The sequence below is a fragment of the Pipra filicauda genome, unplaced genomic scaffold (genome assembly GCF_003945595.2).
Source record: "Pipra filicauda isolate LSUMZ 115617 unplaced genomic scaffold, ASM394559v2 scaffold573_size283568_pilon, whole genome shotgun sequence".
NCBI classification, from domain to species: domain Eukaryota; kingdom Metazoa; phylum Chordata; class Aves; order Passeriformes; family Pipridae; genus Pipra; species Pipra filicauda.
In genome coordinates, this window is record NW_024104724.1 from 184,945 (window position 1) to 210,625 (window position 25,681).

Here is a 25,681-nt window from a genome sequence, read left to right on the forward strand (position 1 = left end):
TTCCATAGATCCCTTTCCCGAAGCGCTTTGGCAACATATTAAAAATAGCATCCTGCAGTCCTCTGAAGAATCCTTAGGGCTCTGCTTCAAGAAAAACAAGAACTGGTTTGATGAAAACAATCAAGAGATTCAGGAATTGTTGGTAAAGAAGAGAACTGCTCACCAAGCACACCTTGCTCAGCCATCTTATTATGTAAGAAAAGCAGCCTTTCATCTTGCATGCAGCAAGCTCCAACAGAAACTTCGAGACATCCAGAACAAGTGGTGGATCAATCTAGCAGGAAAGATCCAATTATGGGCAGATTCAGGTGATTACAGAGAATTCTATGAGGCTTTGAAAGCAGTGTACGGACCTACATACCAGGTCCAAAGCCCTTTACTCAGTGCAGATGGTCAAATGCTTCTCACAGGTAAAATTTCCATTCTGAATTGATAGTCTGAACACTTTCAGACTCTTTTCAGTACCAACCGTGTAGTCCAAGACTCAGCAATTCAGTACATTGCACAACAATCGGTGAAAAATGAACTGGATATTGCCCCCACTTTGTGAGAAACTCTCAAGACCATACAGCAGGTGAAAACTGGCAAGGCAGCTGGGGTTGATGGAATTCCACCTGAAGTCTGGAAGCATGGGGGCCAAGCACTCCATGCTAAATTTCACGAGTTTGTGGTGTGCTGTTGGGAACTAGGCCAACTACCATCAGACCTCCGAGATGCAGTCATCATCACCTTGTATAAGAAGAAAGGAGATAAATCAGACTGTTCAAATTACCGTGGTATTACTCTGTTCTCCATTGCTGGCAAAATCCTGGCAAGAATACTCTTGAACAGACTAATACCCGCTATAGCAGAAGGAATTCTACCTGAAAGCCAATGTGGTTTCAGAGCCAACAGGAGTACCACAGACATGGTGTTTGTTCTCAGACGACTGCAAGAGAAGTGTAGGGAACAGAACAAAGGTCTCTATGTGGCTTTTATTGATTTCACCAAAGCTTTTGACACTGTGAGAGAAAAGGTCTGTGGCAGATTTTGGAACATTTAGGATGTCCCCCCAAGTTCCTCAAAATGATCATTTTGCTTCATGAGGATCAGCACGGCCGAGTCAGATATGGCAATGCACTTTCTGAGCACTTTCTAATAACCAATGGTGTGAAACAAGGTTGTGTTCTTGCACCAGTTCTATTCACAGTCTTTTTCAGCATGATGCTCCAAAGGGCCACAGCAGACCTCGATGAAGAAAACAGTATCTACATTCGATACCATACTGATGGAAGCCTATTCAACCTAAGGCGACTGAAGGCCCACACTAAGACTTTAAATCATCTTGTCTGGAAGCTGCTTTTTGTTGACGATGTCACCCTTGTTGCCCACACAGAAGCAGCTCTGCAGCGTTTAACATCCTGCTTTGCAGACGCTGCTGAGCTTTTTGGGCTGGAAGTCAGCTTGAAGAAGACAGAAGTTTTCTACTAACCTGCACCTTGGGAAGTCTTCCATCATCCCCATATCACCATTGGTGAATCAGAGCTCAAATCAGTCCAGCAGTTTAATTACCTGGGAAGCATCATCTCCTCAGATGGTAAGATTGATGGAGAGATAGACAACAGGTTAGCAAAGGCATATAGAGCTTTTGGAAAACTCCATAAAAGAGTTTAGTGTAAGAAACACTTGAAGTACAAAGATCAGTGTTTACAGAGCCATAGTGCTGTCTACTCTTTTATATGGGTCTGAATCATGGGTCATCTACCACCACCACTTGTGACTCTTAGAATGCTTCCATCAACGCTGCCTCCGTACAATCCTAAACATCCACTGGTCAGATTTTGTGACTAATATGTCTATTCTAGAAGAAGCAGCAGTCACAAGTATTGAGGCCATGTTACTGAGAACACAGCTGCGCTGGGCAGGGCACGTCTCCAGGATGAAGGACCACCGCCTCCCTAAGATCTTGCTTTACGGTGAACTTGCCACTGGTTGCCGCAAGAGGAGATACAAGGACTCCCTGAAACATTATCTCAGCTTTGGCCATATTGATCATCATCATTGGTCTACTCTGGCCTCCAATCAGAAGACATGGAGACACACCATCTATAACGCTGCTGCTTCTTTTGAGAACACAGGCAGAATCATTCTCGAGGAGAAAAGACAACGCAGAAAGAACCGTGTCTTGCCAATACCGCCTAAGGAGACTTTCTGCTGTGCCTTTTGCAACTGGACTTGTCTATCTCACATTGGCCTTTTTAGCCATCAGTGCATTTGCAGCAAGCGTGGGTAGAGTCCTTCTCAAATCTTCGTTCGCGAAGCCTAGCCATGATGATGATGATGACATACCCAAGCTACCTTTAAAAAAACCACCTTGAGCATCAGATCCTCCTCAGCATTAACTGTGCCAAATATCACACATGCTAATTTTGGATGCTTCTTGGCAGCTTAAGCAGACCCTTGTGGAGCTCCACATTCCTAAGACCAGACTGGTGTTTATTCCATATATTAGGGGCAAACCAACAGCTGCCTGCTCCTATCAGCAACATAGGAACATTAACACTTACACTGATTAGGCTTCATGTTCTTTTCCTGGATGAGATTCATAGAAGCTGTTGACCCTTCAAAACTTGATTTTCATGTCAGTGAGATTTCCCCAGTTCAGATCTCCAATTCTGGGACAGCAGACTCCTGCTGTCAGGAGGTAGTCCCAACTGGCTGACTCCAGGTAGACTCATCTGCTCCAAACTTCCTTTTCTGACCATCAATGCAGTTCTCCAGCAGTGCAAAGGCTAATGTGTCAACAACCTTCACTGCTGAAATATCTTGAGATGCAGCAAAAATGGGATTAGCTTTTGTTTAGCTGAGCTTTTGATGGGAAGAGCTTCACCAAACTCTCTTGTCTAATTTTGGTCTGCAAGGAAATTATCTGTGGAGTGCTAATATTTTGTGTTCCAGATGGTGCAGGGTGCCTCTGCCACCAGATTGGTTTGGTTTGCTCTGTTGTGGGCAAGATGTAGCAGACCCATTCAAAGATTTCTACTGCTGTGGTACCATACCAGTTTAGGTTATGTTATGGGCTTTCTGTTGAATTGTTATGCTTTGTTTTTGTTGGACAAATTGCACAGAGGTTTGTGAGGTGAGCCAAAATTCCTACCTGTAGCCCTCTCACACACTTAAATCACCCATGTTTGGGAGCTTGGTGTTCTCCACATTATTACAGATCCTCAAAGGCTTTTCTCTAGTAAGTTCCCTGTCATGACACACTAGGGTCAAGGGAAGCGGGGGAATTGCATTATTATTTAATTAACAAATAATAATAATTAATAGATAATTATTTAAGGAAGCTGAGCCCTGAGGCTTTTGTATGAGAGAGCCACGCATGTTGTTTACATTGTTCACAAATATTACCAGCAGAATTTTGTGTACAGGGTTTTTTCAGTTGTCAGGGTTTTTTTATGACACCTACACTTTTTTTAATCTTGACTTATTTTAGATTTAAATATTTTTCTAGTCATGATTAATTTTAAAAACATACAGCTCCAATGTAAAGCGTGTGTGGAAATTTTCAGTAGAAGTTCTGCAACAGAAATTGTTTTACAGTGTGAACTTTGATGAGTCCTAGACTCCAGATGCTCTAAAGCAATCTGTTCTAATATGCTCATGTGTTATTATTACTGTTGGAGTGTGGTTTAATGATGTAGAAAAGTATCAGAGTTGTAGAGGTAACATCGAATAGATCTTTGAACAAAATATCAGAAAGTACTTGTCTGTGGTTGTTCTTTGGTTGTATCTGTGCAGATGTCTTCTTTCACTGTTTAAAAACTACTATTTATCAGAGGCTTTGTCTGCTTCAAGCATGGATTTTATCACGTCTGTGAATTCATTTAGGAAAATTTATTGTTGTTGCTAATTGAAAATGAGAACTAGTGGAACTTTGTATTATTTATTATTTTGGCTTTGTGCTGTTAAAGTGTAGCTGCTCAGAAATTCTAATCCCTAATTATAATATTTTATGAGGGCTTGAGGATCTAATTCCCTTTTAAAAACATGACATTATTTCAGAAATTCAGGAATTCTGTTCAGGAAGCAGTGAAAGGTCTTGGGAATCCCAGACCAACAGACTTGAACTACAGACATACATAATTACATACTTCCTGGTGAAGAATTTTTCCTAGCTGAGGAGAGGCTCAAGTGCTGCCACTCAGACAGACTAGTTACTTGATATGTATGAGACTGAGTGGAAGGAGGGCTAAAGAGCATGTTGGAAGACCACAGGCACATAGCAATCTCCAAGGAGAGCATGTGAAGCTACCAAGAAAGAATCTGCAAGTCTTTTTGAAAGTGCTAAGTAAAAATCGCCCTCTTGCACACCATTCCTGTCATGTGATTTCTTCTCTCTTCCCATCTACCATTGTTTTTACAATATTGCAATGTCCAGCTGATGCTTTGATCCACCAGAATTTCTACCTCAAACTCATTCCACTTTTGGAAATTGCAGAGAATATTTGCATCCCATATCATCCTTCCCTTGGAATTTGGAACAACTCTGTAGTTATGTGCTGGCTGCTATGTTGTTTTTCAGTGTGAATGTATTTTACTCTAACAAATTTATTCTGCTGACTTAATTTTTTAAATTTCTATTAATTCAAAACTGGTTTTAGAAAAGATAAGCGTGTTTTAACTGTGAGATATCCATTCATTGAATCTACGGCATTTGCTGAGTATTGAAGCGTCTATGGCCAAAAGCACATAGGCTTCTTGTATCTTCTTGCTAGATAAATTATCATCCCTGATAAGAGGGCCTGCTTATTGAGCTTAACCTGGATCTGTTCTCCTTGATTATTATTATCAGTGAATGTCCTGTTGTAGCGCGGAGCTTGAGCTGTTCTGATAGAAGCTGAAGTGTCCTGGGTTTGACATGCTCTGTTGTGACATTTCTGTGTCACTTAAAGATGGACACGTTAGACTAGTAGTTTAAGTGAAGGTTTTAGCCTTGATCCTTTCCCTACTTGAGGTATTGTTTTTGTCTCTTTCTTTCTAAGTTGATCCATAAGGACATGGATGCCTACCAAAACTTATTTCTTCTGGGCTGGATGTAAGGAAATCTGTAACTAAAGCTCAGTTAATCCCTTCGATCCCTCTTTGCTGCTGCATCCGTGAGACCTTATCCTGACCTTAGCACTGTGGCTGAGTTATCAAAAAACATCGCATTGTCAGCCTCAGTCTCTTTGCTGATCTTTATAAAGAGAATACCATTCTGCAGGCATCCACAAAGCTCAATGGCAAGCACCAGGAGCATGTTAGGTATTGCATATTATTTCCTATATATCATATATGATCTGAAAAGCAAAAACTGAGTGTACCATGTGAAGAAAGAGTAGGAAGAGATGCTGATCAATGGCTGGCAGTTCTTCCATGCGCTTAGGGAAACTGAGAATAGCAAACCTGAGCTAAGTCTAGAAAGGAAAAAGGGAACTGTACATTTGTTTTTTCTTGAGATTTGAAGAAAAAGGTGATTTTCTTAGATGAACTGGGTGACTAGTTTTTGAAACAGAAATGCAGGACACAATAGCTTGAGAAAAAAACTGCTTTCCCAAAGCAGAGCATATTTCTTCCCTTTGATGGTCATTAGAAGTGCTCCTGAATACCAGCCCTTCATGGAAGAAGTCATACTAGAATACTATGAGCTGGTGATGATTTTAAGCTTCCCCCTGTATGTAATAGTTCCAAGTAACTGGTAGGTATGTGGGCTTCAAGAACAGTGGGCTTCACCCAACAGTGAAATTTTTCCACCTTTGCTGTTTAAATCAGTGTTTTGTATAAGACAGTGTAGCCACGTGAGTGCTGGAATACACAGCACTGGAACAGGAGTATTAGTACGTACAGTGTGTTTCAAAAACTTATTTGATGTACAGCAGGGTTTAAAGCAAGTTGGGTGTGTATTGCTGACAAGTCTTCTTTTTAGATACGGTCTCTTTCAAAGAACTTATTTTCTGGTAAGAATTTGGAGCCACTCTTATGGCAAGGACATGGAACAGAGGGTTCGGAGGTACAGCCTATATGCTGATAAGCAGTTACTAGAGCGTGAACAAAGAATGCCTGGTTTTAGAAATGTTGTATGTGTTGCATTTATACAAAAAGAAGCTTAAAAAAAAAATTAACTTTAATACATACGCAGTATAAAGACACTCGTTGCGAAATGCTGGTGCTATAAGTATAATTTATTATGCTTTCTTTGATCCAGTGTTACAAATTAGGGTCACTCATGTCAGGAGATTAAAACCTTTTTGTCTCTCTTTGATATCAAACTATTCTTTTCCAGTCCCTTTTATCTTGCAGAGCAGTGCTGAATTCCACAGCATCTCACTAGTTCGCTGGTGTTATTTGCAGCAATCATTTAATTGATTTTAGAACTGATATTATTTACTCATAATGTCATTTAAAACAACAGAGGCTCTTTAATATCCTAAAAATACTGAGAGGCTTTGGAGTTAGCTGGGTAAGCATATGTATAAGAGACACCATCAAGAATTTTGGGACCATGGTGTGAGTGCAAGATAGCCAAATTGGATAGAAAAAGAAAAAAAAAAAACAAGTCAAAGTAAGATTCTACATCAGAAAAACTACAGCAATCTACTGAAAATTAGTAGATGATAGTCATGAGTAGCTTACAGTGAACCGCAGGTACCAGCTTCCCTGAAGCACTGAAATAGGAACTTGGAGAAGCTTGTAAAAGGTGTCCTCAGGGAATCTTCCATTTTTTCACTATGATGCCTTTAATCCTAGAATTGTCAAGCCACATGGAAAATAATAGGACTGAATAGTTCAGTCAGTTAAAAGTTAGTATTATTTCTTTTATCAAAAATATTAGGTGTTTCTGGAGCTGTTAGGATTTGTATAAACTTTAAAACAAGTGATGTCAAGTACTGATTCTGTATTGCTCTTTCTTTTTTTAATTTAAGATCATTATCTCTGACTAAGCAGACTCTATTCAATAGAAAGGATGAATTTTAATGCATTATTTTTTAACAGATGATTCAACGAGAGGCAGAAGTAAAAAATAAGGTAACTGCTGTGGCGTTGACAGACTCTGTTCATAATGTGTGGCATCAAGAAGTTGGAAAAACTATTCGAGAGTGGATGCGAGAGGTAAGGCCTATTTTTTTTTGAAGAGTTAGAGTATATACATCTGTATATGGCTCACTAAACATGTCTGTTTGTGTTAACCTTTTCTGGTTTTTTGGGTGTGAAAGACAGGACTGAGGAAATCATGTATCCATACCAGCCCCTAAAATAACCAAGATTAAAGCCATTTCTGAATTTCAAAGTGAGCAGTCAAGATTATAAGAGCTAAGTCCAGTGTTTCTTCCTGCTGCATGACAATATAGAGACATACTAAGGAGGTCTTTGCAGTGCCTGATATCTGGAGCAAAGTCCTGGGTGCACTCTGCAAAGCCCCTTTAAGCTCTTCGTGACTCAGTTTGATGATTTGCACGGCTGGCAAAGTATGCTTTCTCTCAGCAGTTTTATGATACGTAATTACTTCTATAGTGCTCTGAAGGTTTCATACTGAAGTATGGGGTACTGACATTTTAAAAATCATATTTTTTAAAGCAAGAGCAGCTAAACTACTCTTTATGAGTCTTGTCCTCACCAGGTCAGGCTCATCTCTGTGTTTTTCTACATTCCCATGGCAGAACACTAAAATAATAGGTGCACAGAGCAAATTTAAACTAGTTGCATCCTGAACTTTCTGTTAGACTTGACTTTTTCTCATGGATTTAGTGAAACTTTGTGTATAGAGTGCCTATTCCTGACTTAACCTTAAAGTTTTATAGGCCATGACTGATGGGAATAGAGAATCACCTGGGATGCAGCCTGACAGTTCTGACTTAAATGTTAAAAATATAAAGAATGGTAATCCCTACAGGCTTTGTCAGAGAAATCCCCATTTTCTTTATGGGAAATCAAAACCTTAAAATATGTGTTATGTAGTAAAACTGAAATTTTAAATCCCGTAATTTGAATCTGACATCTCCATTTTTCTTTAAGCATTTAGTCTGAATAAGACAAGTGCATTACCTTTAATTTCATTTGCAGAAAGTAGATGTTAAAGAATACGTTAAATGATTAATGGCCTAAAAAGTGGATAGAGTGTCATAACTTACATTAGCATTAAAAATCTCCTATAAGAAAGAAGAATTTTACATATGTGAAATGTGGCTGAGTGGTATTAAGACTAGCGTATCACCTGGATATCTCTTACTTTAATCAGGTTTAAGGCTACTGGTAAAATGAATAATAATTAAAATATACACCTAATCGCTGCCTGTCTGTAGGGCTAATTGCTGTCATTGAAAGAATGAATTGTTAAAAAAGTAATTCTTCATTGGAGCTATCTCTCCTGTATCACTGCGGGCCTATTTTTAGTACCTATAGAAGTCATGATTTTTGAATTTATTAGGAGCTGTGATGAATGATAAAACAAATCATCCATTTACATATCTTGACACTGCTTTCGAGAATACTTATTTCTTACAGGGAAGTGTCACATTGTATATAAAAGCTAGTTAATTGTGTGCTAATCTTCTGTATTATCTCCAGCTCTCTGATGTAGTGTTCTATCAGTAGTTAATATTAATTTTACTTATTTCAAATGATTGTAATACTTTATAAAAATTCTACTTCTTTTATAATATCTACCATCTTACATTTGCAATTTCACATTCAGCTGTTAATTAAAATTATACATGCAAATTGTAAAAATGTATAATGCTTTCCTACTTTAAACCTGAAAACCTCTGTGAAATACTTCCATTTTAACCATTTTTTTACTAAAAAAGTTATATTACTGAATAGTGTGTTTGTTGTTTTTTGTTTTTTTTTTTTTGTTGAGTTCAATAGTTTCATTGATCTACTGTTTCTTACAAAAATCTGCCATGCTTTGTGAACTTCACTTTCTAATCTCATACAGCAACCCTTCCTTTATGTTGTTCCTGCTCTCCCTGGTCCCAGAACAGTAGGGTTGCCTTGACAAATCTATTCAAAAGCCATTCCTTGCCCTTTATTGGTGGGGACTGAAGCCTTTGAAATTCTCTTCTCACTGCAACACAGCTGACATCTTCTTCCAGACAGAATGAATTAAGGAAATACAATAAGACACTTGATCTACCAGTCAAGGATCTTTCCACAGTGAGGACAGACTCCATGGTGCACAACTAGGGCAGCAAGCATCTAGAAATACACAATACATGCTTGTTTACCAGAATAGAAGTTGTCCATTTTTACTATCATGATTGATGGTATGATTTTTTAGAAATCTGTCTGAAAATTTATTGGGTCTTTCCAAAAAGTTGTGCGGGTTTTTTCCTTTCTCTCTTAGTGAAGTTAATCAGGTTTTCATAAAGGGAAAATTCAGATTTGAAACAGGGGAAGCCACGTAGGTCTTGTTGTTCAGCTGCTAATCTTATTAAAAATGCAATTGCTTTAAAATTAAATCTTCAGTTCTGTAGATTTGATGTAGTTTCAGCATATTTTATTAAAAGCATATTATTTAATAATTTAGTTCATAGACTACTCTGAATAGATATCATTTGGAGGAAAACATTTACAAAATTCATGGCAAATTCATCCTACTCAGAGGTTCAGGAATGAAAGGTAAATGTAAATGCTTCCTGAATATAAGTCCCCAAGGACTGGTATTTGCCTTTTTAAATGTTCATGCACAATTCATCTCAGTTATATTTCCAATTATTTGAATATTAATCTGCTATCTTGCAGGCTTCTGTTCAGTTATAATATGTTGTTTCCTGATTATACAAACATTCTTTCCATGGTGTACTCCATCAAAACACCCGGAAAAATTTCTGATTCCCTAATGTTGGCAAGCGAGCAGGCTCAGTGTTTATATCAACACCTATTTAAAAGCAGCAGAAAGGAAAAGCTTAAAGTGTGTGGTGGGTGATTCAGGCACTAGTTGGTCCAAGCACCTCCTCAAGTCTATTAGCACTCAGAGTAGCACTTAGAGACATGCTATTTAAGCGCATTACAAATCTCCTGAATTATGGTCTTACTCTTTCCTTATTTGGTATGAAACTATAGTAGTTCATTGATAGTAAGTGTGAATAAACTGGTGTAGTGTACTTTCCAGTCCTGCTTGGACTGCTGTGTAAATTAGAGTATTTTGATGTGATCATTGTCCTTACTTACAATGTCTGTATTTATTTTTACTCTGAGTTTTTGGCTTACCCCAAAATTGCTGCCTACTCTTACAGAACTGCTGTAACTGGGTGTCCAGCTCCGAGCCCCTGGACACTTCAGTGGAGTCCATGCTGCCAGATTGCCCCCGTGTCTCTGCAGGTATGTCCATTTGTTTTTGGTAAGCCAGTTTATGTGTTTGTGCTCAGGAGCAACTTTTTTATTTAAAAATGCATTTGGTTATGACTGCATTTTAACCCTTCTACACCAAGATATGGTTGAAAGCATATGACTGCTGCTATTTTATGCAGCTCACTGGTTTTTTGGGTTTGTTTTTGTTTTTTTTTGTTTTTTTTTTGTTTTTTTTTTTTTTTTTTTTTTTTTTGTGTGGGATTTAACTTCTCTTGTCTATTTGTTGCTTGAATTTTTTTAATCTTCCTTTCCGTTTGTCTTAAGTAGTTGGTGACATTATACGTGGAGCCTAAGAAAAATAATAGCAATGCCAAAAACTGGGAAATTTATCCTTGTAAAAATATCTAACTCTATGTGGACAACAAGGTTTTAAAGAAGTATATTAATGAAAGTTACAGCTAAGCTAAACAAGACGCTTTCCTGTATGCTGATCAGCTATAAGTCTAGTTTACATAGCGAATTATTTACAGCGTCCAAGAAAGTTGATGTGAGTTTCCACTGTTTTGGAAATACTCAGCTATGCTTTTTCAGTAGTGAATCAAAAATCATAAGAAGCACATGAAATAATTCAGAGAGACTTTAGTTAAAGTGTAATAATTCCAGAAAGTAGACACAGTTGTCAATGTAAAAGGAAAGTCTCCAATCTCTGTAGGAAAGTAATCTAAAATACATAAAGCTGTTACTGAACTTTCATGTTTGATTATCAGATTTTCTAAAAGCCATAGGTAGCATATTTCTGCAGAATATAAAATCAGGTTCAAAGGAAGACACAGTCTATACAATATTAATTTAAAAGCCGGAACAATATATTTGACCTTGCTCTGTGGGATGCAGTTGTTCATTTGACAAGTTAGAGTTTCATCTGTCTGCATTTGCAGGGTTGTTAATGAGATATAACCTTGCAGATAAAACTTAGTTTACTGCAGGATATTTTTAAGGCTTGGAAAATTTAGCGGTACTTTGTTGGAGAGCTCACAACAACCAGATATTTTAATCATATTTCTGCTATGGGTTGGGATCTACGTGCAGATCATCAGCTCTGTACAGATGCATGCAATCTGACACTGCTCTGTTGTAGTGCCTTGGAAAGTGATACATTACTTAAATTTTCATAGATTCAACATTAATTTACCAACTTTTTTCTCCTTTAGGGGAGATTACTGTAGTTTGAAGGAAAAATACTGCTCAGGAGTGGAATTTTTTAAAACCGGATTAACTTTCAACCTCTGACATCTGTTTTGCTGTTGTGAAAGACTGTATGCTATAGAGGTTATTTTAGTCAGGTAAATAGGGGCTTGGATAGCAACCAGTCAGTTTTTGCTGTACGCTGGCCTGCACTGAAAATCTCTTCTCTTTCTTTGTATTCATCCTATGTAAATAATATAAAATGTATTCTATAAAAGAAATTCTTGGTGTACTTAAAAAGCAGACTGGTCCTTTAATAGAGTGTGAATAAGTCTTGACTTGTATTGAGGATGGGTCACATTGGCCATAATGTTTCTACACCACTTAAAGAATTCCCAAGCTACATCCAAGTGTTAGAAGAATTAATTTAAATGGTGTAGGATTTCAGCCAGTAAAAATTGGCTATTTGTTTTTAGTGCATATAAGCAGTGCTGCTAGATTAAGATCACTAATGTTTTAGAAGTTCTCAAGAGAAATTTTGCATAATGATTTAATGTAAGCTAACTATTTCCAAGCTGGTTCATTGTAACATAAAACCAGTTTAAAATAGTATAACTTGATGTGACTGCTGCTGAATTATCAGTTTGCTCACATGTTTTTGCTTATATTTCTTGTATTCATGTCTTATATGAACAACTGTAAGACATTTACAGAGGATCAAGTGAATAATTCATACAGTGTGTTTATATAGGTAACAGTCTAAACCTGTATTAAGGTAATCTGTAATGAATTTATGAAATGCTGCTAGATGTAGGAGCGTTATTGTTTAATGTGAGAGATTTTAATTCTCTCCTTTCCTGAGAACTGCAGTTCTGGAACAGCCCACACTCAAATCCTGGCAGCATTGCCCTTGGTATTTCAACAAATGACAGCAAGAGCAGTAAGAGCAATGACAGGAGATCCTTAAAAATAAACCCTGTGCAGTAGGAAGATTCACTTCTCTGCTTGGAACCCTATCTTTTATCTCTGTGCTGAAAAGTAAGTTCAGGAATAACTGCCTCTTGGTCACATCTCATCAGCCAGCTTTTCCAAAAAGGTCTGATATTCAGCTAATCAGCATACTGGAATTTACAGGCAGTCCTAATTTGAGCAATACCTACTGCAGATTATCTCACAGCCTACTGCTTGCATGTCCCTTAAAATCACTGGAGAGATATAAATGGCCATTGAACAGGAAAAATTACTTGTATTTCCAGATAGAGTTGTTAAAGCTTTTGATTAAAGCATTATTAAGTACTTAAAAAGTTTGCTATAAGTTAGTCATATCTTAGTAACAAAAAGGAATCTGTTCTTGTGGCAAGAGGTCCTGTAAGGGTCTTAATGGTCTTTCCTCCGCATCTCAAGGAATTGGTTGCATGCTGGTGTCAGTTTAATGTTTTCCAACATCTTGTCAGCAATATGGACAGTGGGATTGAGTGCACCGTCAACAAGTTTGCCACCAACAGCAAAGCTGTGTGTTGCACTTGGCACTCTGGAAGGAAGGGATGTCATACAGAGGGATCTTGAGAGGTGGGCCTGTAGAAGATATGGACCCTGAAAAGTTCAAAAAGACCAAGTAAGTGCAAGGTCCCTGTGGTGGTTTGGGCTAGGCCTTCCTTGGTGACCAGTTTGTAACAAAGGAAGGGTCCAGATTTACCCAGTATTCCCTACGATTTTTACGTAAGCTGGGCTATAAGAAGAAAGGAGGAGAGGCCTTTGCTCTCTTTCCTTCCGGTGGCTTGGAGGTGCAGGTCCCCTGCTGTTGAGTCTGCCGTGTTGGGGAGCGAGGCCTGGTTAGGCCTTGCCGACCTTGGGAGACGGAGGTTGCCGGGGATCGGTCCAGAGTGACTCTCTGTTGTCCCAAGGAAAGTGTGAGATATTTCCTTGCTACCTCTTTTAGTTACTAGATCTCGGGCCACTGATCGGGATATATATATATATATATATAGATATATATATATAATTTTGGTTTTGTTCCTTTTCCCTTCCCCCTTCCCTTTCCCTTGGGAAATTGTATATATTTTAATTGTATATAAGTGTAACATAGGTGTAAATATATTTATATATATCACTTTAGCTGTCTCTCTCTCGTTTCGGGTTTTCTTGGTTGTTTTTCTCCCTCTTCTCCCTGAGGTTTGGTGGGGGGGGAACTCTTGTGGTAGGGTTTGGAGACTTGGCAGGGAGCCAACTTCAAACCATATCAGTCCCACACATGGCTCAGGGCAATCCCAAGCACAAATACAGACTGGGTAGATAATAAATTGGGAGCAACTCTTAGGAGAATGATTTGCAGGTATTGGTTGACAAGAAATTCAGTATGACCCACCAATGTGTGCTTCCAGTCCAGAAAGACAATCATCAAAGACTGCATCAAAAGAAGCCTGACCAGCAGGTCGAGGTGGTTGATTCTGTCCCTCTACACGGCTCTCATGAGATCTTATGTGGAGCACTGCATCCAGCTCTAGGTTGCTCAGCGCAAGATAGATGTAGACCTGTTGGAGCAAGTTCAGAATAGGCAACAAAGATGCTCACAGTGCTACAGCACCTCTACTATGGAGTCAGACTGAGAGAGTTATTCAGCCTGGAGAAGAGAAGGCTCCAGGGAGACCTTGGAGCACCTTTCAGTACCTAAACTTGCTGCAAGAGAGCTGGAGAGGGGCTTTTGACAAGGGTGTGGAGTGATAGGACAACAGAGGAATGGCTGAAAACTGTCAAAGGGCAGATTTAGATTAGAAAAGACAGGAAAGAAATTCTTCCCTGTGAGGCTGATGAGGCACTGGCACAGTTTGCTGAGAGAAGTTGTGTATGCCCCACCCCATAAGTGTTCAAGGCCAAGTTGGATGGAGCTTTGAGTTACCTGGTCTAGTGGAAGTTTGCTCAAATGACATGGGGGTTGGAATATTCAAGGTCCCTATCTCTTACCCTCTTCACTTTCAGCCCTAATTAAGGACCTTTGTTAGACTTGACATCATCTTCTGCATCAGTCTTAATCCACCTTCCTAATGGAAACAAACCAGAAGACCTTTCTTCTGTCTCAGAGGAGATGGATCCGTCTAAGCAAATATAGGGTGAAGAAAGATGAAGACTTTAAAAGCTGTCTGTACATTAAAAATCATTACATAAAATGGAGTAGCGGTTGAAGTATTACTGGTTAGGAGACTGGGCATCATTTGGAATTTGACACAGACACTAGAATAGATGTTTTAATGACAGGTTTATCATGTTATTGCTAACCATAGTTGAGGTTCATGCTGTGTCTCTGAGACCTTACAACATTTCTCCTAATTCTAGAGCAGGAGATCCACAAGCCCTTGGAAAGCCATCCTACTGGAGCAGCTACTGGGTGGGAGTAGTGGAAAGTGAGGATGGGAGAAAACAGATCCATGGATCTGTGTCCATCTCTAATGTTGTTCAGGAATTAAATTACTTTGATTTCAGGATAGTGGCCTGAACCCCAGGAAAGGTATTGTGGTAAATTTTGCCAGGTAAACATGGCCTTTGTTTTCCTGAATCCAGTTTGGATTCCTTAGCCCGTGTGTTTCTGCCAGGTGAGCTTGTTATTTAGGAGAGAAGATTAAACTTCACAGTATTTTGCCAAAGTGGATATGCACCAACACTAATTTAAAGTAATCAAATGAAGTTATTGTAACATTAATAAAATGAATTGCCTAAACAAATATTTTTAAAGCTTTCCTAGTTGACTCCCAAAATCACTAGTTATTAACAGTTGCAGGCAATGTAGTTAAAACATTGTGAAATAAGGAAATTACAGCATGAAAAGACAAACAAGATTGCACAATGGAATGAAAACACTGACAGTAATCGAGAAAAGTTCTATTTGCAGAAGAGCCTAGACTTGAACAAATGTGTGTGTAATAAGGAAAAAAGTGCAAGAATTAACTCATATAGCTGAATAAAGTAGCCTTGAGCTAGTAGAAATAAACTTAATTTTGGGGGACAGGTATGACTTTGCCAGTGGTGCTCTTAAGTGAGTCTTCAGATAGTATTTCCTGGTACCTAACATCAAGCTTGACTCTGTATGGTATATCAAACATTTGATTTTATTTAGATAAACAAAGCACAATTTAATTTTTTTTTTACTTTGAATTCAGAGAATATCATTAATATAATTTCTAACAGAGTAAGTACTTCAGGGTTTGGGGGGGTTTGCACATAAATAAATAGAAGGGAAAAAAAGACTTGACAGAACGGTTGAGGTACGAAGGGACTCCTAGGAGTCATCTGGCCCAGCTTTTGTTCAAGCCAGGCCACCTGGAACCAGTAGTCCAGCACTATGTCCATCCTTTTCCAAGGTCCATTGCATGTCAGTAAAGAAACCATGCTAATGGTAATTAATATTCATGTAAGGTTGTGGAGTTTTTGCTGGTATACTTGCCTAAGTTCCAAAAGACTGCCATAATCATGTGGTGTGTAATCATACATAAGTGAGCATGGAGTGAAGATAGTGGTAGTTGTCCAAGCTCAGGTAAGACAGTCACTTTGTGTGTGTAAGCACCAGAAGGAGGTCCTTCATGTTGCAGAAAGTGGTTGTTTACTTGCTTTGCCTTTTCAAATCCTTTTGCCTGGAAAAGGGGAAGAGGACCTGGTGGTTGTTTCTGACAAAGCTTGTCCCAACAAGGAGCAGGGTTGTCATTCATTAAGCCCCTTGGTAAAAACACAGCCAAAAGCACTTCTCTTGTTAGTTGAGCAACAGTATGTACTTTAAACCTCGGGGGTTTGTTTTAGAGCTTTTTCTGTGTGCGCATATGAAACTTGTGGTTGAAAACAAATGAAAGATGAGATTATTCGGTGCTCACTGATAAACAAAGAAAAGCATGTTACCTGCTGAATTTGAGTTCTTGGCATTGCTTGCTTTAATATCAAGAATATGGTACTAAACAGTCCCCTTGAAACTGCTGCTTTGTGCTATGTAATAGAATAGCATCAGTAATACTTCCATGGGGCTACAGTAAATTTAAGTAAAATTATTATGGACTGTTAGATCTGCTTAGAAGCACTGATCCAAGAAATGAAGTGCATCACTTGGTCAGCAAGCCTTTCACTGGAAGAGCAAGTATGCAGCCTGTGGCCCCTCACACAAGTGCACTGACTCATGAGGTAGAGCCCTTGTTGCAAAGTTTGTGTTGATACCAAGGAAACCATAAATTATGCATTAGATTATGGAGATGGTATTTTTCTGTTGGCTTTGCCTAACAGGTGACTCTTGCCTGCTGTTTTAAGAGTTCAGTTGTGTATTTCCATAGAGAAGCCTCGTCTGTCTGCAGATGTACCTCATGCTGAGCAGATCCTAGGGTTCAAACAGGAGGATCTCCGGTGGGGTTAAATGGGCTCTACAACACCACAGGGTTTGTGCACAGAGGTAATTGCATCAATGAGGCTTGTGACAATTGTAGGAAAGGACAGTGTATCAAATACTCATCTGTATCTGCACCATCTTGCTCATAACAAATGAGGCAGAAACAACCATAAACTGTATTAAATGCTGAACCATGTGTGGCTCAGACTCTTAGCCCAGTTTACAAATGCTTCTGTTTTTTTCAGTCTTTAATCAATTTGACGAAGACTATTCTGGGCAGTTTTCTGATACTAGTGTTTTGTGACAAGGAATAGGTGTCCGACAATTCCAGGAATATAAGAAATAAGTACAAACCCACACACTTTTTACAATAAGGCAGATTAAGCAATTTGTCCATTTTTTCAAAAATGTTATTTCTGCATTCACTGGTCATTCATGGAGATTAAGATTACAGTAATCAGTGTTTACTGTAAACCACGTTGCATTTTATGTCTTCATGTGCATGTAGTTCTGTCAATAAAAGCTTTGCATTTCAGGAGAAAAGATTAAATGCTGAAGGTTTTGTCGAGGTGTCAGGCTCCTGTGTTTAGCTGCATATTAATTTGTATTAAGGTATTTGCAACATTAGTAGCAGAAGTGGAGGAGTGCAGGAATCCGCAGTGTGAGGGTTGCTTCATTGCCCATGTCAACATCTTTACCTGCTTCCAGCATTGGTCCTGCACTTCCATTTCTGCTGTTGCACTTTGTCTGTCGGAGACTGGAAATAATTATGGTAACTTTGAAGCATCAGCCTGTCTTAGGCACAGCGCTGGCAGTTGATGCACTAAGTCCAGCTTTAGCTTGTGTCTTCTTAGCCTGGAAATCAGTGGCTTTTTCTCTACTTCCAATGTTTCAAAGGAGCTCTGTTTTTACTCTCAAGTGGTGCAGACAGCTTTTCATTTCATGTGTAAACCCAGCTGGATATGAGTTTCTATGTTGTGTTTTGAGTAGCTTAGCACTACAGTGCTTTGGAAAGGACAAAGTCTATAGAGACCTGTTGAACAATATTGCAAATTCTGTTCCAGAATGCCAGAGCCTCAAAAGTAAATATGAAAATGTGAATTCGAAAGCATTCAAATTGATTGAATTATCAGATGTTGCTCCTGTCAGAGAGTTCAATAACATTCATTTACTGTTCAACAAAATAGCTACATGTATTTGAGGCAGTACTGATATTAGAGAAACAATTCCATCAAAAATTATTCTTGTATTCAGACATATGTATTTATCATTGCATTTTTTTAGAGTAGAGTGAACCAGTTAGAGTTGTTTTCTCTTAGTCCCTGAGGCTATCTTTGATTGTGGTGATAATGTAAATTATTAGAGTCGGATATTTCCTACAAAGTGTTTGACAACTATTAAACTACTGTGACTGTTGCTTCTCATACTACTTAATGCTGTCTCATTAGTGCCTTATATGTCCATATCTGTCTGCATGTTGGCAGGTCTTACTCCAATGTATAATTGCAAACTCTTGAGCTCAGGAACTTTTTGTTCAGTGCTTGAGCTTCTTCTCAGCCCATGCAGATGCAAGATGCCAGGAAAGTTGTTGCTTAGCCAGTCTTCTGCATTGTTGTGATGTTAAAATACTTATGCCTTGACTCCTAAGAGCACTTAAAGGCACAGCGGCAGTACAACAAATAGAGAATATATTCATGTTTTGAATAGGTAGATGCATCTTTACTGCACATTTCCAAGCAACAGTTTAGACTGATATTCTAAAGAGTACAGTTATGTTATTGCTACAAAAGCCAGTCTGGTATTAGTTCAATCTGCGCTAGTTTTGTCTGTTGAAAGAGACAAACTAGAGCAAGAGGAGCAACAAAGCTGGCAAAGGGTCTAGAACACAAGTCTTACGAGGAGTGACTGAGGGAGCTGGAGTTATTCAGCCTCGAGGAAAGGAGGCTCAGAGGAGGGCTTACTGCTCTCTACAACTACTGAAAAGGAGGTTGTGGACAGATGAGGGTTGGCCTGTTCTCCCATGTAACATGTTACAGGAACAGAGGAAATGGCCTCAGGTTGCATCAGCGAAGGTTTAGGTTGAATATTAGGGAAAATGTCTTTGCTAGAAATGTTGTCAACCACTGGAACAGGCTTCCCAGGGCAGTGGGGTCTCACCATCTCTGGAGAGGTTTAAAAACCTTGTAGATGTGTCACTTGGAGTCATGGTTTAGTGGTGGGCTTGGCAGTGCTGAGTAAACGGCTGAACTCAGTAATCTTGGAGGTCTTTTCCAGCCTCAGATTGTTGGGACTCAAATTGACATTTTCCTCCAGGACATGTCAGACTATACGCTAGCAGAAATAGGTGGGTTTCTACCTCCCCTTGTTTCTTGTGATAGCAGCAAAAGCTTTCCTTACATGGTGGCTCTTCGTCATCTCAGGCGTTTTTACCTGCAGTGCCTTGCCAGCCTCTCAGTGCACATAGGCAATGTTACATCCAGTGATACACCTTGCTCCTTATTGCCACATTGGTCAGTCAAAGCGTGCTTCAAATGTGTTTTCCATGGGGTGGAAGAGAAGATCACACTCCTCTCTCATTCAGCTTCTCTGAAGTGCCCACAGGCTCTTGCCCAGACGTAGTGAAACTCTTTACACAGGTCTCAATAAATTGTCATTAGTATTTTGTGCGACTGAGCTTAAATGTTAGTCTTTGTATTACAAGTTGTAAGCACATTACTGTTAGTAATTTTGAGAAGTATTTTCTGTGTTTTATCCTCAATAGCTCTGTGAAGCCAGAACATCTATAGAGATGGGATCTGGTACATCAGTGTAATTGTAAAAGCTGTATTTCTGCTGGAGCTGAACACCTGTAATGAGGTATTCCCTGAGAGATATCATCCAAAATTCAATAGTAAAATTTTTGTATTGACATAATATCCAAAAGATGGTTTATGTTTCAGCTTTCATTTTCTGTTAGAATACAGATTCAGATTTCGATTGAGATTTGGTAGATTTTTTTTAAAAGGTTCACTTTCAGTAGAAAACTTTTCTTTTTTCAAAGGTGTATATAGTTTACATGGGGAAGGACATTTAGATCACTTATCATCCACTTTTATATAGAGAGTCTTTAATTTTTTACCAGATGTTATGCTGAATTTTAAAACTTGCATTTGGTGAAAATGTGTCTTCCAGTAAGTCACTCAGCCTTGGCTGGAAGGATTCAAGAGATGGGGAATCCATTGCTCCCTTCCCTTTGTAATCTGTCAAAATATTAAGAGGAGTGGCTCATTTCTAGTTTGGCTTTGTCTGGTTTCAGGTTCTAGCCGTTAGTTCTTGTTGTGCCTTTTTATACTAAAAGAGCCTTTTAGTACATTTACTTTTTCTCTCTATGTATTTCATATGGGAATTGAGTCAACACCCCATCTTCTTTTGGGAAACGTAATAGACTGAGTTCTTTAAGTCTCACTGCAAGTTAATTTCTCCAGGTTTCAAATGCTTTTATACATTTTTCTGTCTCCAGTCTTATAACATCTTTCCTTTGAGATGGACCTGTCTACAACTCACTGATGTAATACACAGACTTCAAATCTTTGTGACTTGATTTTCTCCCATTTCATTGGGCAACTGTTACATTTGACCGCCTTATCACCGTAAGTATAGACAGTCCATTTAGGAGGAACTTGCTCTTTCTAGAATTGCTGCTCTTCATCTAGGTTTTAAATTAGTGTTATGAAACATTGCAGATAGTTTTTTTTTTAAAATAAACCTAACAAACATATTAACACACACACACACACAAAAAGACTGTTACCTTTCCTGTTAATAACCTTCATGTCCATCTTCATATTTACAGAAGCTTTACCACCACTGAATTGATATATATATTTTCTGTGTGGTTGAATAGCCATAGAACACTCCAGCAATAATATCTCTGTTCAGTAGTGGTGTCTCCATGATAGTGGCCTTTGCAGATTACTTAGTCTGCAAGCTCTCGGAAGTATTGAATAATATTGACTTTTAACCTTTTTTCATGAGTAAACATGTCTAGAGTTGTTCTCCAGTAGGTTGCATTGACTTGAATAAATTACATTTTTTACCTTTATTCTTCATTAATAGACTCCAATATCACAGTGTTGTGGGTCTGAAGGGGATTGCTAGTATGCATCACCTTTATCCTCCAGCCAGAGCTGGGGAAGTGATTCTTGCATCACTTCCTGACAGGTGCTCATTTCCTTGGTTCTTTCCTTTGTGTTGTGTGATGACACAACCTTCCTGGGCAGTCTCTTCAAAACTTCCAGTTTTATTTACCCATGTCTTCCTTGGTGGAAGCATACACATTCAGGAACAGCTGAGTAAGCAACAGTCACCCCCAAAAAAGAGACCTTGTTCTTCATGCCTACCATACCTATAGGGTAGGATTGTATGGACCTATATATCCATTTTTCCTTTGTTTTTCTTGAGATTTATTTCTCTGAAATTTTGGATTAGGATTTTCCCATCTTCTGTACCATCCCTGTTATTTTAAGCATTATTTAAAATTAACATCAGTAGCCAGTTAGCTGATTTATGACTCTTGATATTGGGTCAAACTCTGCATGCCTGCCAATTTGGAAAGATTTATTCCTGAGAATATATTGATAAGCAGCAAAAAAGAATATACTTCATCGAACACTTCACCTCTTTTTTTTTCAAATTGAGAACAGAAACATCTGTTGAATAATTTCATACTTTCTTCTGCATTGTTATTTATAGTTTCACCAGCTCCATCTGAAAACTGACACATTTTTGCTATGGATTTCATTTGTTGTTTGCATATAAAACAAAGTTCTTCGTTGTGCCAAGTTTGCCAGCTGTACATTGTTTGTACTCAGATAACTTTAGCTTTCCTTATCATATTTAGCTGATTACAAGCTATTTTCACTTTTTTCTATATTCCTTGAACCAGGAGGACCAACACTCTTGGGTATTTTTTTTGTCATCCAATAAACTTTTTAAAACTACCATTCATTCATTTATGTCTAAATATTAGATCTTGAATAAATTTACTAATCTTTTTCCTACCTTGAAGAAAAAAATACCCTTTATGAAGCTCCAAGTCTGTGTGTTGCCAGCGGAGGCTTCTTTCTGTTAAGTCCTACCAGTGTCATCAGGTCACATTCACTGGCCCCAGGCAGCCAGACATTTGTCTTTATCCACCACAACACTGCCCAAAATGGTAAAGTCATGGAAAGTATTACACCTTTTTGTCTATGAACATTGTTCATAGTTTTTAGAAACTCTTAATATTTGTGATCACCAGTGTCCATCTCCTGATGTGCCTAGGGATAAACTTACCTAGTCACTGTTTTGCCAAGGTTGTCTGTTATAAACCTCCTCACCAGCATCTTCTCCTGGGCTTTTTCAGTGTGCTAATTCACAGGCACCATAGACCCAAGATAAGATTTGTCAGTATTGTTGAACTAAGTAATGTTGGTTAATAAAAGAGCACCACATCATCACTACTTTTATGCACTTGAATCACTCCAAATAGGTTATAAGTAGACATTTTAATACTCCAGGCATACAAATTATTTGAACAGCCTTCAGTAATGCCAGTTATGTCAAATTGGGCCTCATGGCAATGGTTGAACAACAAACGAGAACTGGAAAAACTAGCTGTGGCATAGCATTGATTTGAACATTCCTTTTCTTTTTATTTGCCACATAAATTTATTTGCAACACATGGAGATTAAATTTATATCATATTTGCCTTCTTAGCACCCTGCCCTCAAGCTGCTAATTTAACAGTTTTCTGGCTGATCCAGCTAGCTGTCAACTGAGAAGATTAGTTTACCAACCTGTGAGATAACCAAAACATGAGAAACATGGAGCTCCATGATACCATTTTTAGAGGCCCTTTTCACAGTATATTTGCACTTTAAACTTTCTCCTATCAAGGAACATTTGGGAGGCCCAATTTTCTGTGGAGAGTACATGTCATTTTCTGCTAACCTGCATCAGCAAATAATCTTGTCATGTTAATGTACAGGGGCAGTTAACTGACTTGTTTTAAATGCATTGTGATTGTTATATAGTTATTAAAAGCAAAAGCAAATGAGTGCTAAGAATTCAGATGCTGATTGTTTACACAGATAGTGTTAAGGATAAGGCTAATTTAAGCAGACATATTATATTCTTACATTAAAACATACCCTATGAAATAATTGTTTATAATATGTATCCTAACATTATCAATACTTATGTATTCCAATAAACATTTTAATTCAGTGAGCCACATTTAATAAGTAACATTTTCTAAGTATATTCCAATTTTTATGTGAAACACGGTTCCCCCCACATTAATCCTTTTATTTTAGATAGGTTTGCAAGACATACCTACAACAGCCTAACAGAGAAATAGTCCACATGGTTAATAGAGTAAACCATTTTAGATTATGTTCATTACTGCTGCTGTGATACAGTAGTCAGTTTGAGGGCAAATGTCACGCACTTTAGAACAAACACTGATAAGAGCCTATCATTTTTTCAAGGACAAGATTTGTGCAAATTAGGCATTGTGTGTAAAAGTTCTTATCCCTTTACTTGCAATTTTTATGTTAATATATAATTTGTAATTATATATGCTATAAAATAAAATATGCATACATACAATTTTTAATACATATAAATAAAATCTACATATATTTGAAATCTGAAGACCAATTTTTGACTCTTAGATACTTAGTGAGGATCCATTTGAGTCTCACAGATAGTTAAACAGGTGCGTGAGGGCAGACCTTAGCTCTGAGTTTGCCTTGCTGGGCAAGGCAGATCCTATTTTATTACTATCACTGGCTCCAGATGATCAGTGCTATTATATCTGAGTTTAAACTATGTCCTGAACTGGGTGTTAAACTGGAAGGGCTTCTTATGTGTATTTGAAAACTCATGCTTGGAGTGGAAGGGAGCATCCCAACACTGCCTGAAGGCATGCATGCCATGACTACTCCAACTGGATTTTTCCAGTGCAGTGCAGCTGCGAGTGCAGCACAAACCAATGGGAACATAAACATATCTCAAAACACTTGTGCCCCCAGACCAGGCATCACTTTTTGATTCTACGAGAACTTCAAGGACTCACCTTTACTCTGAGTAATTACATTAAATGTTTGTTATATTTTTAATTTGGGGGCAGAGTTCTAGGCATCTGTTTATGCAACTTGTTCCATTCAGTGAAATTTTCCACAGAGGAAATCTCCCATAAAATTCCATCAGATCAAACACTTGTAAGATAATGGCTGAAGTACTGTTCCAGCAGTACTATGCTGGACACTGATGTGTGTCAGAGTTGTGTGATGGGATTTGGTTTGTTTCGAGAGTGCTCTGGATTTTTATGATTTTGACAGTTTCCTGCTTATTGTAGAACTTATATGCACCTTTAAATTCAGCACAGCTTACAAAGATTCCTTGTGGCAGCTGGGCACCTGATTCAGCTGCCACTGAAGATTTCCAGTGGTTTTGGTTAGTCTGTCTTCGGTTCTTGTGCCCCAGCAGACCACTATTTGAAACCAAATGCTGAGTGTGAACTAATGATAATTTTTCAAGACTGTTCCTTTTTTATTCTGTTAATAGCCCTGAATGAAACGTATTAAACTTTGTGTCATGCTCTGTCTGATGCTATTTTCTCCTTACTCTTGAAGCACACATTTCCTGTCCTCCAGGGAAGTGTCAGTTTCCCATAAAATCCACCTGCCTGTGCGAAGGAGTGGGTGCAACCTTAGGGGATGGGGAACTGAAAGAGCACAGGAGGAACCCCGCAGTGGCAGTTGGTCACCTTCCTTTGAGACGTTGGCTGGAGACCCCACCCGCTGTCAGGGGAACTAAATTTGGTTGTTGCTTCTAATGTTAAATGGGCTAACCACTGCACTGTCTTATAGGTGAAGGCTCTCCTTTCCTTATCCATTCTAAAAAAAAGTGATCTCCACCTGTTTTTTTAAGGAACAGCATTCATTGCTTCCAGCCTGTGGCATCAAGGGATTGCTGGTTTCCATGACTTTAATCAGTCAGTCTGTCCTAATTGATTATTTTTGCCAATGCGTTGTAAATGCCATGCATGTTTTGAAAAACTAGACTATGGATGGAGCAGCCTCACAGGTGGAGGGGGAAGATGTTCACTCGAGCTAACAGTAGGATTTTTTGTACACTGCGGAGAGGAGGGGTCAGTGACAGATCAAAGGAGAGCCATTGTTTTTCATATTCTGTCGTCTCTGGGTGACGACAAAGTGAGGAGAAACCACAAACATCTGGTGCAGATGGCACCAATATGCGGTGGGCTTCCTTACCAGCCAAATGCAACAAGTTGCTCTCATTGAGCCAACCAAGCAAAAGCATACCTTAAACAAGGAGGTTAGATGCAAACTGATCACTAATATTAGTATACCTAGCCTTGAGAAACCTGGGTGAACTGGAAAACAGATATCACTGGGGAATCCATGATGTCGCATGATGGATGCACACACATAAGCTTGGGAAGATCAGTTCCACTTCTCTTCACATCCTTAGTTCCAGAGCTGCTCAGGGCTCAACAGAGAAGTAAGAACTTTTTATGTTGTTTTGTGTGTTGATCATAAAGCTTATGTTTTATTAAAGTTTTAGAAATTCCAGATGAAATAGAAGTATGAGCATTTATATCACTTGCTGTCAGATTGTCTCATTTTGCTTTAGAAAAGCTCTGATACGTGATACAGGTGATTCCTGGTTTCTGCTGATTTGTGTCTTCACTGGAACTACATTTTTATTTGTATGGTTTTAGCAATGTATTCGTAGCTTTTAGTTTGCACGCACAAATAAATTATCTCAGTTATCTCAGT

At 38.6% G+C, this 25,681-nt stretch overlaps 1 protein-coding gene across 3 annotated transcripts in view; it reads left to right on the forward strand.

The window, feature by feature from the left end:
- FAM172A (family with sequence similarity 172 member A) overlaps positions 1-25,681 on the forward strand; it is a 255,644-nt gene that overhangs the window by 167,625 nt on the left and 62,338 nt on the right. For all 3 annotated transcript variants that reach the window (XM_039387535.1, XM_039387536.1, XM_027717126.2), the window contains 2 exons: positions 7,015-7,131; positions 10,257-10,341. In XM_039387535.1, the coding sequence (XP_039243469.1) occupies positions 7,015-7,131; positions 10,257-10,341 (202 nt within the window). The remainder of the gene's footprint in view (positions 1-7,014; positions 7,132-10,256; positions 10,342-25,681) is intronic.